Source organism: Elaeis guineensis, chromosome 7 (genome assembly GCF_000442705.2).
Source record: "Elaeis guineensis isolate ETL-2024a chromosome 7, EG11, whole genome shotgun sequence".
Lineage (NCBI taxonomy): Eukaryota > Viridiplantae > Streptophyta > Magnoliopsida > Arecales > Arecaceae > Elaeis > Elaeis guineensis.
Genome location: NC_025999.2, coordinates 36,067,029 through 36,079,823, shown reverse-complemented (window position 1 = coordinate 36,079,823; position 12,795 = coordinate 36,067,029). Strand labels below are relative to the sequence as shown.

Here is a 12,795-nt window from a genome sequence, read left to right as displayed (position 1 = left end):
AAAAGTTGTTCCCTCAGAAGAATGGGGAGGAGGGGGGCTTGATAGGCCTCGAGCTTTTTGGAGGCCTTGAGGTCGTCCCTTTCCAAGGTAGAAGCCTGACGGATGGAATCCCTCAGGGAGCCCCAAGAGGGTAATCCTAGCTCCAAGGTCGGGCATCGGACATAGAAGAACTTTTCCTTCCAGTTATGGATAGAAGAGAGGGCGCCTTTCAGCAACCCCTTTCTACCGAACTGGGGGAGAAGTACCACAATCCTTTGCCGAGGGATGGTGCTTGAAGGTGTAGAAGTTCCTAAACAAAGAAAGAGTCGGCCGAACTTCGGCTAAACTACAAAGAGAAGGAAACCATATCAAAAATCTAAAGGAGTTCGGCACGACGGAAACTAGAGAAATATTCAGAAAATGAAAGAGAGCAACGACAAAGGACGGCAGCGAAAGCTGAAGTCCGACACGGAAGGCCTCCTGGTACAGACAAAAGCGATCGGGAGGAGGGGTGCTAGCCCGGTCAGATGGCTCGGGAAGCTCTAGCTCGTACTCCGGAGGAACTCCATACTGAATCTTTATTAGTGAGAGTTCATCCGAGTCAAGGAGCCAGGGATGGTGTTCGGTGTAAAGGCCAAACAGGGGTCGATCCTAGCTACGGATTCGTCTATGGTACCAGTACTATGGGGAACTGGAGCCGACGAACTCCTAGAATTGCTAGAAGAGGAGATATCAGAGGATATTTTGGATCAAATGGAGGCCACAAAAATCCCAAAAAATAAGAAAAATAGCAAATAGGTCCCCAAGAAAGCTAAACGAACAGAATACGAAGAAAAAAGGATGGAAAAATATCAGAAAGTTTCGGAACTGACCTAGATTGACCCCAAGAGTACAGGAAGACAGCAAGGATGATGGAGGTCGACCCGAAGGATGCCTAAGGCCGGGAAGGATACTAGAGGAAGCTGGAGCTCTCGGGAAGAAGAGGGGAACCGAGGGATTCTCTCAAGCAAGGTGGAACCCCTGAAGGAGGAGAACATATTTAAATAGACCCCGGGATCCGACGCAATAATGATTGCGGATCTCTTCTAGCCGGCCTGCACTCGCCGTGTGTTCCACTTACCTCGACAGACTGTTGGAAACGGCTGGCGGCTGACAGAGTCATTATTACGCCGTACCTAGAGCCACGCCCCAATGAGAATTCCAAAAAGAAGAAACCTTTTCTGAAAGGGCTCCAGTATCAGCGTGCCAAACATCAAAATATCTGGCAACCATCGAGTACGAAAATCGAGGAGAGCAGCTTCGATCGTGAAAATTTTCCTATACTTTCTTCATTCAGAATCCGAACTCGAAAGTAGGGAGACTGGTGTTGGATATAAAATACCCCCTCCGACCGAAGTTTGTAAAAGACCGATCCTTCGGGGCTCTTCCGGCTCCCGACCTTGTATGCGGTGCCTCTCCGAACTCCCTCGGCCATCCGGACTTCTCCGACAATGAACTTCTGCATTCATCCACTGGGCCACCCCAAAGGCCCTCAGGGCCCCACAGTTAGCCGACCTTCTACAACAACCGACTACCCCCGAACTTCTTTTGGACTCCATCAGCATTCGAGCTTCCCCGACAATGAGATTTCTACAGTAACCAGACTCCACCCAAGTTTTTATGACGATCGACCGCCTCCCGGATCCTAATCGAGCTCCCGTGAGAGCCGAACTTCTGCTACGAACGGTCTACTTCGAACTCCTACAGCGGGCTATCTATCCCAGATATCTACTGTAAGCAAATTTCTTCCGAACTTCTGTTATAGGTAGACTCTAGCCAAGCTACCCCGTAGTGAGTGGGCTCTGGACGAACTTCCACAGCGGGGCACTACTCTGAGCTTCCACGGCAACTGGTCCTCGCCCGAGCTCCTACAATAAACGGCCCCATTTCGACCTCTCGCGAGAACCGAAGCCCGTCCGAACTTCTCCAGTGGATGGATTCCAGACGAGCTTCTATGACGGACGACCTCCAGCAATTGGGCCCCTGCAATAGCCGATCGCCTCCGATGTCTGCCGAGCCTCCCCAGCGCTATCCGAAGTCCATCGCCGGCTGACCTCCTACCAGGCTCCCCGTAAAACCAGACTTCCCCGACGGACGATCTTCGAATGAGCTTCCACATCAGATAAATCTCAGACGGACTTCCCTAGCGATCGACTTCTCCAGACTTCATCTACAAAAAATCTCCATCCGAGCTCCTATAGCAGGTGACTCCCGCCTGAAAGGTCAGCACCCAAAACGTCCGACAACAGTAGATTCGTCAACGACCTCGGAACATCCGAGCCTCTCTTAGAACAACGATGTAAAGAGCCATTCTGTTCCATCAGGCATCCCAGCCGAGCTTCAGCCGACGGATCCAAACTCTCTGGCAAGCCACAACAAGGGCCACTACCTTACTCTACTCGCTGCAACGGATTCCATGCGGTTCCACCACTCTCTGACAAGCCACGACAAGAGCCCCATCCTGCTCCACTCTCTGCAACAGATTCCATGCAGCTCCACCACTCTCTGGCAAGTCCCGACAACGGACACCACTCCACTCTCCACAACAAGCTCCACGTGGCCTTGAACGACCCTTGACGCTACTACTCTCCGTAACAAACTCCACGCGGCTCTGAGCGGTCCACTACCAAATGGTTACAGACGTCGCTGTCAGTCAGTTACGCCCTCTATCTATAAATAAGGACCCTCAGATACGTTCTTCTCTAAGCTGGTAACTCTATCTCGAAATTCTGCCAAAATTTTCGCTCGAGCACTCCATTTCTGTTGAAGCAGAGTACTGACTTGAGTGTCGGAGAGTCTTGCCGGAGCACCTCTAACTCCGGTTTAGACTTTCTTTGCAGGTCCCGACGGCGGCCACGGTCATCCCAGCTCCAGCTTCTCTGATTTTGACAGAATTCTGCACCAATATATATATATATATATTCTAATACGAAGATATATAGAGTATGACTAATAAGAAAAATATATCAATACTAATAAGGAAACACCATTCATATTTGGACTAGGTACATTCACATAATAATGAAAGATGTTTAAAACAGACGATGCTGTTTTCTGTGAATCTCGGTACGTCGGAGCTGTGTGATTGAAAGCTGAAATGGAAACAAACTCAGTCACCCCAAAGGGACAGGTCCACATGACACTCGGCGCCATCCCAGTCGAACCCTTTCTGCATTGCCGGTGGTGTCAAAAGCAATCCCTCCGCCATGCTGTCCACCAATCCGGGCATGTTGAAAAGCGCCTCCTCGTCCACAAAAACCTCTGACGGGCCCTCGGCTGCCTTCTCCACTTTCTTCCCTGCCAATGGCACATTGGTTTTTGGTGGTGGCAAAGACACTAGGGAGGAGCCTGGCCGGTACATGTCAGCCGCCACCACGGCCGCACACCGGATGTCGTCTGGTGATGTCGTGCTTGCCCGAGGCAGGGCGTGTGTGGAATCGGGGAAGTTGAGTTTGGCCGATTCGCCATGGAGGGCGATCGCAGCAACATCGTGGGCCCTCGCAGCCATCTCCGGGGTAGGGAAGGTGCCAAGCCATAAGCGGCTCTTACTGTGGGGCTCCCGCACCTCGCACACCCACTTGCCGCCGTTGCTGCGCTTCCGCACCCCACGGTACACCGGGTGCCGCGTCTCCCTGAACTTCTTCCTGCCAGCCCGGCGCTTGAGTGTCGTGGCTGACCGTGAAGGTGAACGGGTGGAGGTAGGAGAGGAGGGTAAAGAAATTGGCACGTCGGAAGGCCAGGGAGAGAGGTCATTGGAGGAGGAGGAGACGGAGGAGTCGTCTTCCAAGTCCATGGGAGGATTGCTTCTTGTTTTAAGTGGAGGCTAAGTGAGAACCGTCGAAAGAACGAAAAAGAGGAAGGAAAGAACGGGTGGAGCGAGTCTCTTTTTTTCTTTCTTTTTTCTTTTCTCGTCTTTGAAGAGGAGAGCTTGATAGGTCGACAGCGCACTGGCTGTGGGAATATAAAACGAAGGCAAAGCCCGTCGCAGTCACCCGCGAGCCCCACGCGGCTGAGCCGAAGGAAGTGTGAAACTTGGACCTGGACGGCGCACGTGGACAATGGGGGAAAAGTAGTTCTCCGAAAGAAACGTGCGCAAAAATGTGATAGGAGATCATTTTGGTGGGGCCTATCACTCCAACTGCGTGGTGAGATACACGGGAAGAACTGTACGAATAGCTTACGTGGCCAGTTAGGGGCGCTACCAGTGAGATTGTGTCAGACGGACCCACCCTTCACCAGCGGTGTGCAAGAGGGCACATGTCAATTAATGTCGGAATCTGATATTGACTGTTGGTGTAGAATTTCACCAACGTCGGAAAAACTGGAGTCGAGGGGATCGCGTTCGCCGTCGGGATCTGCAAGGAAAGTCTAAACCGAAGTTGGGGGTGCTCCGACAAGTCCTTCTGATGCTCAAATCAGTACTCTGCCTCAACAGAAATGGAGCAGTCGAATGAAATTTTAGCAGAGTTTCGAGATAGAGTTTAGAGCTTAGAGAAGAACGTATCTGGAGGTCCCTTTTTATAGACGGAGAGCGTAACTGATTGACAGCGACGTCTGTAACTGCCTGGTAGTGGACTGTTCGGGGCCACACGGAGTTTGTTACGGAGAGTAGTGACGTCAGGGGGCCATTTAGAGCCACGTGGAGTTTGTTATGGAGAGTGGAGTGGTGTCCGTTGTCGTGACTTGCCAGAGAGTGGTGGGGCCACGTGGAATCTGTTACAAAGAGTGGGTGGGGTAGTGGCCATTGTCGTGACTTGCCAGAGAGTTCGGGCCTGATGGCTGAAGCTCGACTGGGACGTCTGATGGAGCAGAATAGCTCTCTGTCTCAGCAATCTAAGAGAAGCTCGGATATTTCCAAGGTTGCTGACGAGTCCACTGTTGTCGGGTGCCTTGGGCGCTGATGCTGCAGATGGAAGTCATCTGTTGTGAAAGCTCGGATGGAGACTTTTTGTTGGTGAAGTCCGGTAGGAGTCCGATTGCTAGAGAAGTCCGTCTGGGATTTGCCTGATGTAGAAGCTCGTCTGAGGACCGTCCGCCGGAGAGATCTGGTTTCATGAGAAATCCGACAGAGGGTCGACTGACAGTGGAGTTCGGATGGCGTTGTGGAGGTTCGTCCGCTGGAGGAGTCTTGAGAATACCGTGGAAGGTCGAACGTTGGAGGAGTCCGGGATTCAATTCCGTTGTAGAAGTTCGGACGGAGTCTGGCTCTTGTTGGAGTCTGGATGAAGTCCGATTATTGTAGAAGCTCGGACGAAGACCAGTTGTCGTGGAAGCTCGGATGGAGACTTCTTATTGTAGAAGTCCCGCTGCTGGAGAAGCTCGAACATTGACGAGGTTCGGAAGAAGTTCGGAGTAGAGATCCGACTGGTGGAGCCCGTTCGTTGTAGAAATTCGTCCGAAATTCATTCGCTGTAGAAGTTCGGCTGGGATCTGGCTCTCGTAGGAGCTCGGATGAAATCTGGAAGGTGGTCGACCGCCGTAGAAACTTGGATGGCGTCTGATTACTGTAGAAGTCCTGCTGTTGGAGAAGCTCGGACATTGACAAAGTCCGAAAGAAGTTCGGAGTAAAGTCGCTCGTGACAGGAGGAAGTCTAGAAGAGATTCAGAGGGTAACCAATCACTGTAGAAAGTCGGCTGATAATGAAGCCCAGAGAGCATTTGGAGCAGTCCGGTAGATGAATGGGAGAGCTCATTATTGGAGAAGTCCGGATGGCATTGTGGAAGCTCAGATGGCCGGGGGAGTTCAGAAAGACATCGTGCAAGGTCGGCAGCCGGAAGAGCCCAGGGAGGGTCGGCCTTTTACGAACTTCAGCTGCGGGTATTTTATACCCAACACCAGTCCCCCTACTTTCGAGTTCGGATTCCGAATGAAGGAAGGACAAAAAAATTTTCACAGCCAAAGTTGCCTCCCTCGATTTTCGTACTCGATTGTTTCCAAATATTTTGGCATTTGGCACGTTGGTGCTGGAGTCTTTTCAAATCGAGACGATCCGAAAAGATTTTTTCGAAATTTCTGCTGGAGCGTTGCTCTAGGTATGGTGCAATAATGATTCTGTCAGTTATCAGCCGTCTTCATGTTGGGAATAGTGTCCCAAAGTCAATCGTCAGCCTGTTGATGGTTGTGCTCTTTGTTGTATTAGTACATAAATCATAAATAAATAAAAATTATTTTGGCATTTTTTCATCACAAATTGTCATCTTCTAATGAACTCCTGTGTTGTGGTGAAGTCCTTAGGACTATTTAGACTCGACAAGGGAGGATTTGTCGTTTAGTCCTTAAACCTGTTCGTGACCAAATGATATGTTGTTACCAAGGACAACAATGTTTATCGAGCATAGGTCGTTGTGTGCCATATAGGTTGGTTGTCCTTTTAACAAGGAGTGTGGAGACACTGGCATGGCATACAGGTGAGATGTAAGGGTACATCTGTACTGAACGTGACCGACTCCGGAGCCTTTTCTGCTGTCAAGATTTGCTCCGATGGAATATGGGTATAACTATCCCTCCGACCTGAGACCGTCACGGTGACTTGTAAGCAACTCACTGCACTTAGGCACTGGACTACCTGAATTTCTAATTCAGTGACGGAAGGCTGCTAGGTGTAGTCAAGTACTTGACTTGTCGGTGCGTGTGTCAAGATGGGATTGACCACTCCAGTTCAGGAGCTGTGTACAGTCATGTTTTAATTTAGCAAAACCTTGGCCAGGGTAGTCCTAGTGAGGAGTCACAGGACTGTTTGAGTTGAGCATGACTTGGATGACCTAATCAGGGTTGACAGTTTAACCCTGAGTCGTCCTAAACACAGGGGTCAAAAGGGATGAATTATACAATAACCATATTTACGTAGGTTTTGAGTGTTGCGATTGCAACTATTTGACCTATCCAGATGTCGGGTATCGTTGCTAGATGGTCACTTCAATTAGTACAGGAATTGGTTCCTGTGCTACCGGCTTAGGTTCGAACCTGCGGGGTCACACACATTAGAGGTTCCTATATGATCTGATGGCTGATGAAGAGTCCTAATATTTGTGGACTATGAGTCCTACATGTCTGAGACTTTGTGATCGAGAATCAGGATTCTCTGATCATGAGTCCCACACATTTTGGATACCGGGGTCAAGAGTCCCACTGGTTTGGGACTCTTCGATCAAGGTTTCATATCGATGGACTTTGATATCCGATTGCCCATCGGATTTGAACTCAGAATTTATGAGAGGTTTGATTAGTGATTTGATCACTACTTAACTCAATTTGATTGAGTAATTATTTTTGGATCAAGTCCAATTGAATTGGATTCAGTTGGGTTTGACCCGATTAGGTTAAGAGTTGACCTAATCGTCGAGATGGTTTGGTCCCTGATTTGATCAGGGGTTGGGCTTAGTCAATTCTTGATTTGATTAAGATTTTATTGAGCCTAATTAAGCCTAATTAAGTTAGATTTAATTTAGTCTAGTTGGACTTAATCTATTTTGATTAGGTTGGTTCAATTAAGATTAAACCACCATTTGAATTTGAATTCCTGTGCCACTTCAATCTCTGCGCCCATTTGAATTCACGAGAAGAAACTTCTCATAAATTTTCTCTCACGCAAAGCCCTTCCCACACCCACTCTTGTGCGCCAATCTTTGGATAAAATTGATTAGTTAGCCATTCAAATTCAAAGCGTGTTTGAATTTGAATGGATAACTTATCCCTTGTGCCTTCATGCTTATCCATCTTGTGCGCCACTTATCTTACACGGGAAAGAGTTTCTCATGAAACCTTTCCATGCACAAAGCAGCCACGCACCTTCTCTTCTCATGCCCAAGTGGATAGGGATGAGTTGGTTTGCATTTGAATTCAAATTTGATTTGAATTCAAATGTGTAACCACTTGTCTTTATCCTCTCACGCGGATAAGACACGTTCTACGTTGTTTTAAAAAGAGGAGAAGGATGGGGCGTGCGTAGAAATTTTCTGAGAGAAAAAGTGGGGTGTGAGGAACCCTTGTGCATGAGTAGAAGTCTAAAACTTTCGAGAGAAAAAGAAAGAAAAGAAAGAAAATTGGGCGCAGGGTTTTCAGTGTGTTCCCTAGGATTTCAGCCTGGGGTTCGGGAAGTGAGAAGGTGAGCTACGAGTGTCGTGAATCCACCAAATTTTAGAGAGAGATTTATCAACCTCTCAAGCATACTTGTTGATAATCCAGAGCATCTGAGGAGTCGGCAGACATCGATCGAAGGAGTTCGATCAGCATCAGTCATTGAAAGGGCTCTACAACGAGCTAGCACTCGTAAGGAGCTGATCAGACTGAAAGCTTCGTGTGGATGATCCACAGAGGTCAGACACACTGTGTGGCTATATTACGATGATCAGATTCTTTCGACAGTGATCAGATTACGGAGATCGACTACCTGCATAAAGGTATTATGTTCTGAACATAGAACAGTAAATTATTTACTATTCGAATTTGAATTTCAAATTTAAATACATGCATGCTATATATTATATTTAGATCCTAGTGTAGGATAAATATATGTTAATTAATTAGATTAATTAATTATTTCTGCTGTAAAATAATGATTTTGAAAAAATTTTAAAATTATCATTTTACCCCTGCACTCAAATTTTGCTTCAAATGGTATCAGAGCAAGTTCTAAGATATGATATATGAATTTGCATGCATAGATTAAGTTGTAATCTAAAAGTTTAAATTTAAAATTTAAAATTTAAAATTTAGAATTTAAAATTTGAATTTTGAAAGTTATTCGAAATTTAAAATTTAAAAATTTAAAATTTAAAATTTAAAATTTAAATTTAAAATTTAAAATTTAAAATTTAAAATTCAAAAATTTGAAATTTAAAATTTAAAATTTAAAATTTGAAATTTGGTTGAAATTTGAAATTTAAAATTTAAAATTCAAAATTTGAAATTTAAAAATTTAAAATTTGAAATTTGAAATTTGTTTGAAATTTGAAATTTAAAATTTAAAATTTAAAATTTAAAATTTGAAATTTAAATTTTGAAATTGATATATTTAGATATACTTGATCTAAGTAGTAAGTAATCTAATTGGGTTGGTTGCCATGGCCGTCCGGTCATAGGAGAAAAGTAGGGTTTAAAGGCCCTCTCTTCTCATTCGATGGGGTCTCCTATGGTGGTAGGGGTACCGCTGCAATTATATCTCATGCAGGTGAAGCAGCGAAAGGACTTAATTGTAAAGGTTTCATTATAAAATTTATCATGAATGTGTTAGATTAGATCTAAAGAAATATTTATAATTTATTTTGATTGAGTTATTTTCTGTTATGTAATTAGCAATAGGATTGCTATTTATGAAATATGCTGATCTATTTATGAAATGAGTCAACATATTTGGTGAACAGAAAATAAAACTTTCAAATTTAAAAATTATTTTTAAAAAGCCAAACCCTGACCCATCAGCCCAAATACTTAATTAAAAGAATTAAGTGTTGTCAAGTTGGTCTAGAATTGAGAATTAAGACCTAAGACAATTGCATAAACTTGTAGGTCAATAGGTTAGATGGATTAGGTCCATAATTGGGTTAGACCTAAGGTTAGCTTAAAGAAATGGACTAAATTAGAGTAATTGATCAAATCTAATCAAAAGTTGAATTAGATTAGGTCAAGGACACTCTAGACTCAACTCCAATAGTTGTAGTTGAATGGGTCCATATCTTTAACTAGACCAAGATGGACATAATTCATGGCTACACGGTGGAATCCTATTTACTAAGTTGATCAAATTAAAACTAATGAACCGATTGGTGTCTAAGGTAAGTTCGGCAGTTTGACCAGTGGTTCTTAAGTGGGAGCTACTCGCATTTATTCGATCTCTGACGAGTTAATGGCATATCCCCACCACTGATCTCACTTACCTGGACAACCTGGTGAGTTAGGTTTTGATTAGATCACTTGATGATTAGGGCTCATCCATGTCATTAGGTAAATCAGTGTGACTGATTTAGGTGCTCCTAATGCTGGTTTTAATTAAATTCTTTTTAATCTAACTTGGTGAAGTCAGTGGAAGGATTGAAATTGACTGGTTAATTTCTTCTCTTCCTTCACTTAATAAAATCTTCAAAATTATTAGGTCCCTAAAATGATTAAGTTATAGTGATAACTAAGTCATAGCCTCCCATTAAGTGAGTAATAATGAGTCCATTAGTTTAATAATCATTGGAGGCCCAAAGGTCTGGTGCTTATTGACTAATGGAATTATCATTCATAATATGATAATTTGGTTTGAGTCTTTCTGATGGTGGTCAGGTTGGCCGGCCAAAGTCGGGCCTGATCATTTATTGATTTGATTCACCAAATCAAGTCATGTTAATGGTTGGACCTAACCAGATCTTTTCAGTGGAGGCCAAAGCCTACTGATTAGGTTCTGAGGCAAAATTGATTACTAGAAGTTGTTTAGAGAAATAATTGGTTATGAACCTACCCATAGATGCACATGGGTTGACCAACCAAAGTTGGGCTCGTGTGTAGTCTGTGTGGATTCTAGTACCTACTAAGGAATTAAAGTAATTCTTCGAATTGGAGGTTGAGGCTACCAGTTCGTAAAAATGTTGGGAGAAATTTTAGACTAAAGTCCAAGTCTTTAGTATTAATAATTTATGTACTAATAGAGGTCTGATTTTTCTTTATGCAGCTATGGCCACTATCCTGTCACTCCAGTCATTATTAGATAATGACAAACTCATGGGACCTAATTTTGATAGCTGGTATCAAAAATTAAAAATTATCCTTGAGCATGAGCGGATCCTTTATGTTGTAATGGATCCGGCACCTGAGGAGCCAACCCCAAATACTAGAGGGATGGTCTGAGACACTTACCAGAAGTGGCTCAACGATCGGACCACCGTTCGATGCATAATGCTGGTGGCAATGAATGATGAGTTTAGCCACAAGTTTGAGAATGTCCAGCCACAGGAGATGCTTCAAATGTTGAGCGACTCTTTTGGCACGCCTGACGATGTTGAAAGGCACAAAACTAGTTGTGCCATTTTTAATGCTCGGATGAGGGATGGGGCCTCAGTCACCGATCATGTACTGTACATGATCGAAATGATTGAGCGTCTAAATAAATTGGGCTTTCTCCTGCACAAGCAGCTCGATAAGGATGTGATCCTTAATTCATTGCCCAAATCCTTCCTCCCCTTTCTTACTTATTTTCGAATGACAAAGTCCGCAGTGAACTACCACGGCTTGTTGGGATTGCTGCAGAACTTTGAGAAGGACCACCAGCTCCATAAGGAGTCGGTGAATGTTGTGGGAGGATCTTCTTCTGGTCGTCGACCCTTTAAGAAAGGGAAGAAGAACAAGAAGAAGAAGAACAAGAAGGTGCAGCCGCATGTTGGGACGTCTACACAGGGTCAAACCAAGAAATGCAAGCCCGACTAGAGCCAGGCAGAGTGCTTCTTTTGCAAAAAGCAGGGGCACTGAAAGAGGAACTGTCCTCAATACACTGCCTCCCTAGACCCAAATAGGCCGAAGAAGAAGCAAGGTAATTATATGATAACACCTTGCAACTTTTTCATTTGTGATACTACTGCCTGGGTATTGGATACCAGAAGCCCTTATCATATTTGCAATTTGATGCAGGGTCTGCAAGTCAATAGGAGATTTGATGATGGCGTGAGGTTCCTGAACGTTGGAGATGGAAGCAAAGTTCTAGTTCTAGCTTTAGGAATTGTTGGGTATAAAATATCTCCCAGCCGAAGTTCGTGATAGAAGCGACCCTCTAGGGATTCTACTGACGTCAGACCTCCAACGATACCTCGCCGAACCTCTCTGGCGGTCGAGCCTCTGCAACATTCCCAAGTTCTGTCGATGGATGAACCCCCACCAACGTCGATCGGACTCACCACGACGGGCGGACTCCACCCAAGTTCGACAGTGGTCGACCACCTGCTAGACTTCGCTTGGACTCCTATGGGAGCCGGACATCATCCCCGACTTCAACTGCTGGAAGACTTCGTTCGGACTCCTACGGGAGCCGGATTTCGTCCCCGACTTCAACTGCTTGTAGAACCAGATCTAGGGTTTCAGAGTTAGATCTTGAAACTTTTTCAAGATCATACAGCGGAAGACTTAAATAAATCAAAATTTATTTTTTAAAACTAGAGAATCTCTAGATCTAAGATCCTATTACATGATTATTACATAGCATTAAATCAAAAATTAAAATATATAAATATAGCATGAACTACATGTTGATCATATCAACATGTTTCTATACTACATCTAATGTATGTATTAAACAATAGATCAGATCTATTACCTTGCAAGTTAGACATTCTAACCTCACTGATCTGGGCTTAAGGATGATGTTGCAAGCCACACACATGTCCGGCCTCTAGGAGTCATCCACACGAGTCCACGAATCTCGATCAGAAGTTCTGCTTCAGGAAATCAGCACAGTATGCTAGTACTGCACTGATCCTTCTTTGATGGTTGATCAGGTGCCTCCTTCTTCTTGATTTAGACTCTTCCAAAGATAGAAAGTAGAAGGAGGAGTTTCAGATCTGAGACGCTCCCAAGAAACTCAAGATGGAGGGAGGAAAGATATGAAAACAAACAACCCTAGAAGAAGACCCTCTTCTTCTTCTCATTTCTCTCTCTAGACACCCTAAATTGTGTCTTTTATATCTCCACGACCCAAAAGTTTTTCTCTCTAATTTTTGGATGGATCAAAGGTCTCTTAAATCTCTATCTTCTCCAAAAATTTCATAAAGAAACTCATCTTATATAGAGAGATATGATAGAGTCTTTGT

At 44.5% G+C, this 12,795-nt stretch overlaps 1 protein-coding gene across 1 annotated transcript; it reads right to left on the bottom strand.

Moving 5' to 3' along the window:
* Positions 1-2,964: 2,964 nt before the first annotated feature.
* Positions 2,965-3,944, bottom strand: LOC140859489 (dehydration-responsive element-binding protein 1F-like). The gene has a single exon (XM_073261449.1). The coding sequence runs from the start codon at positions 3,809-3,811 to the stop codon at positions 3,128-3,130; it is 684 nt and encodes a 227-aa protein (XP_073117550.1). The 5' UTR covers positions 3,812-3,944; the 3' UTR covers positions 2,965-3,127.
* Between the last annotated feature and the right edge of the window lie 8,851 nt (positions 3,945-12,795).

Excerpts from the sequence above, each read along its gene's own strand:
- LOC140859489 (XM_073261449.1), bottom strand. The coding sequence starts at position 3,811 with ATGGACTTGGAAGACGACTCCTCCGTCTCCTCCTCCTCCAATGACCTC.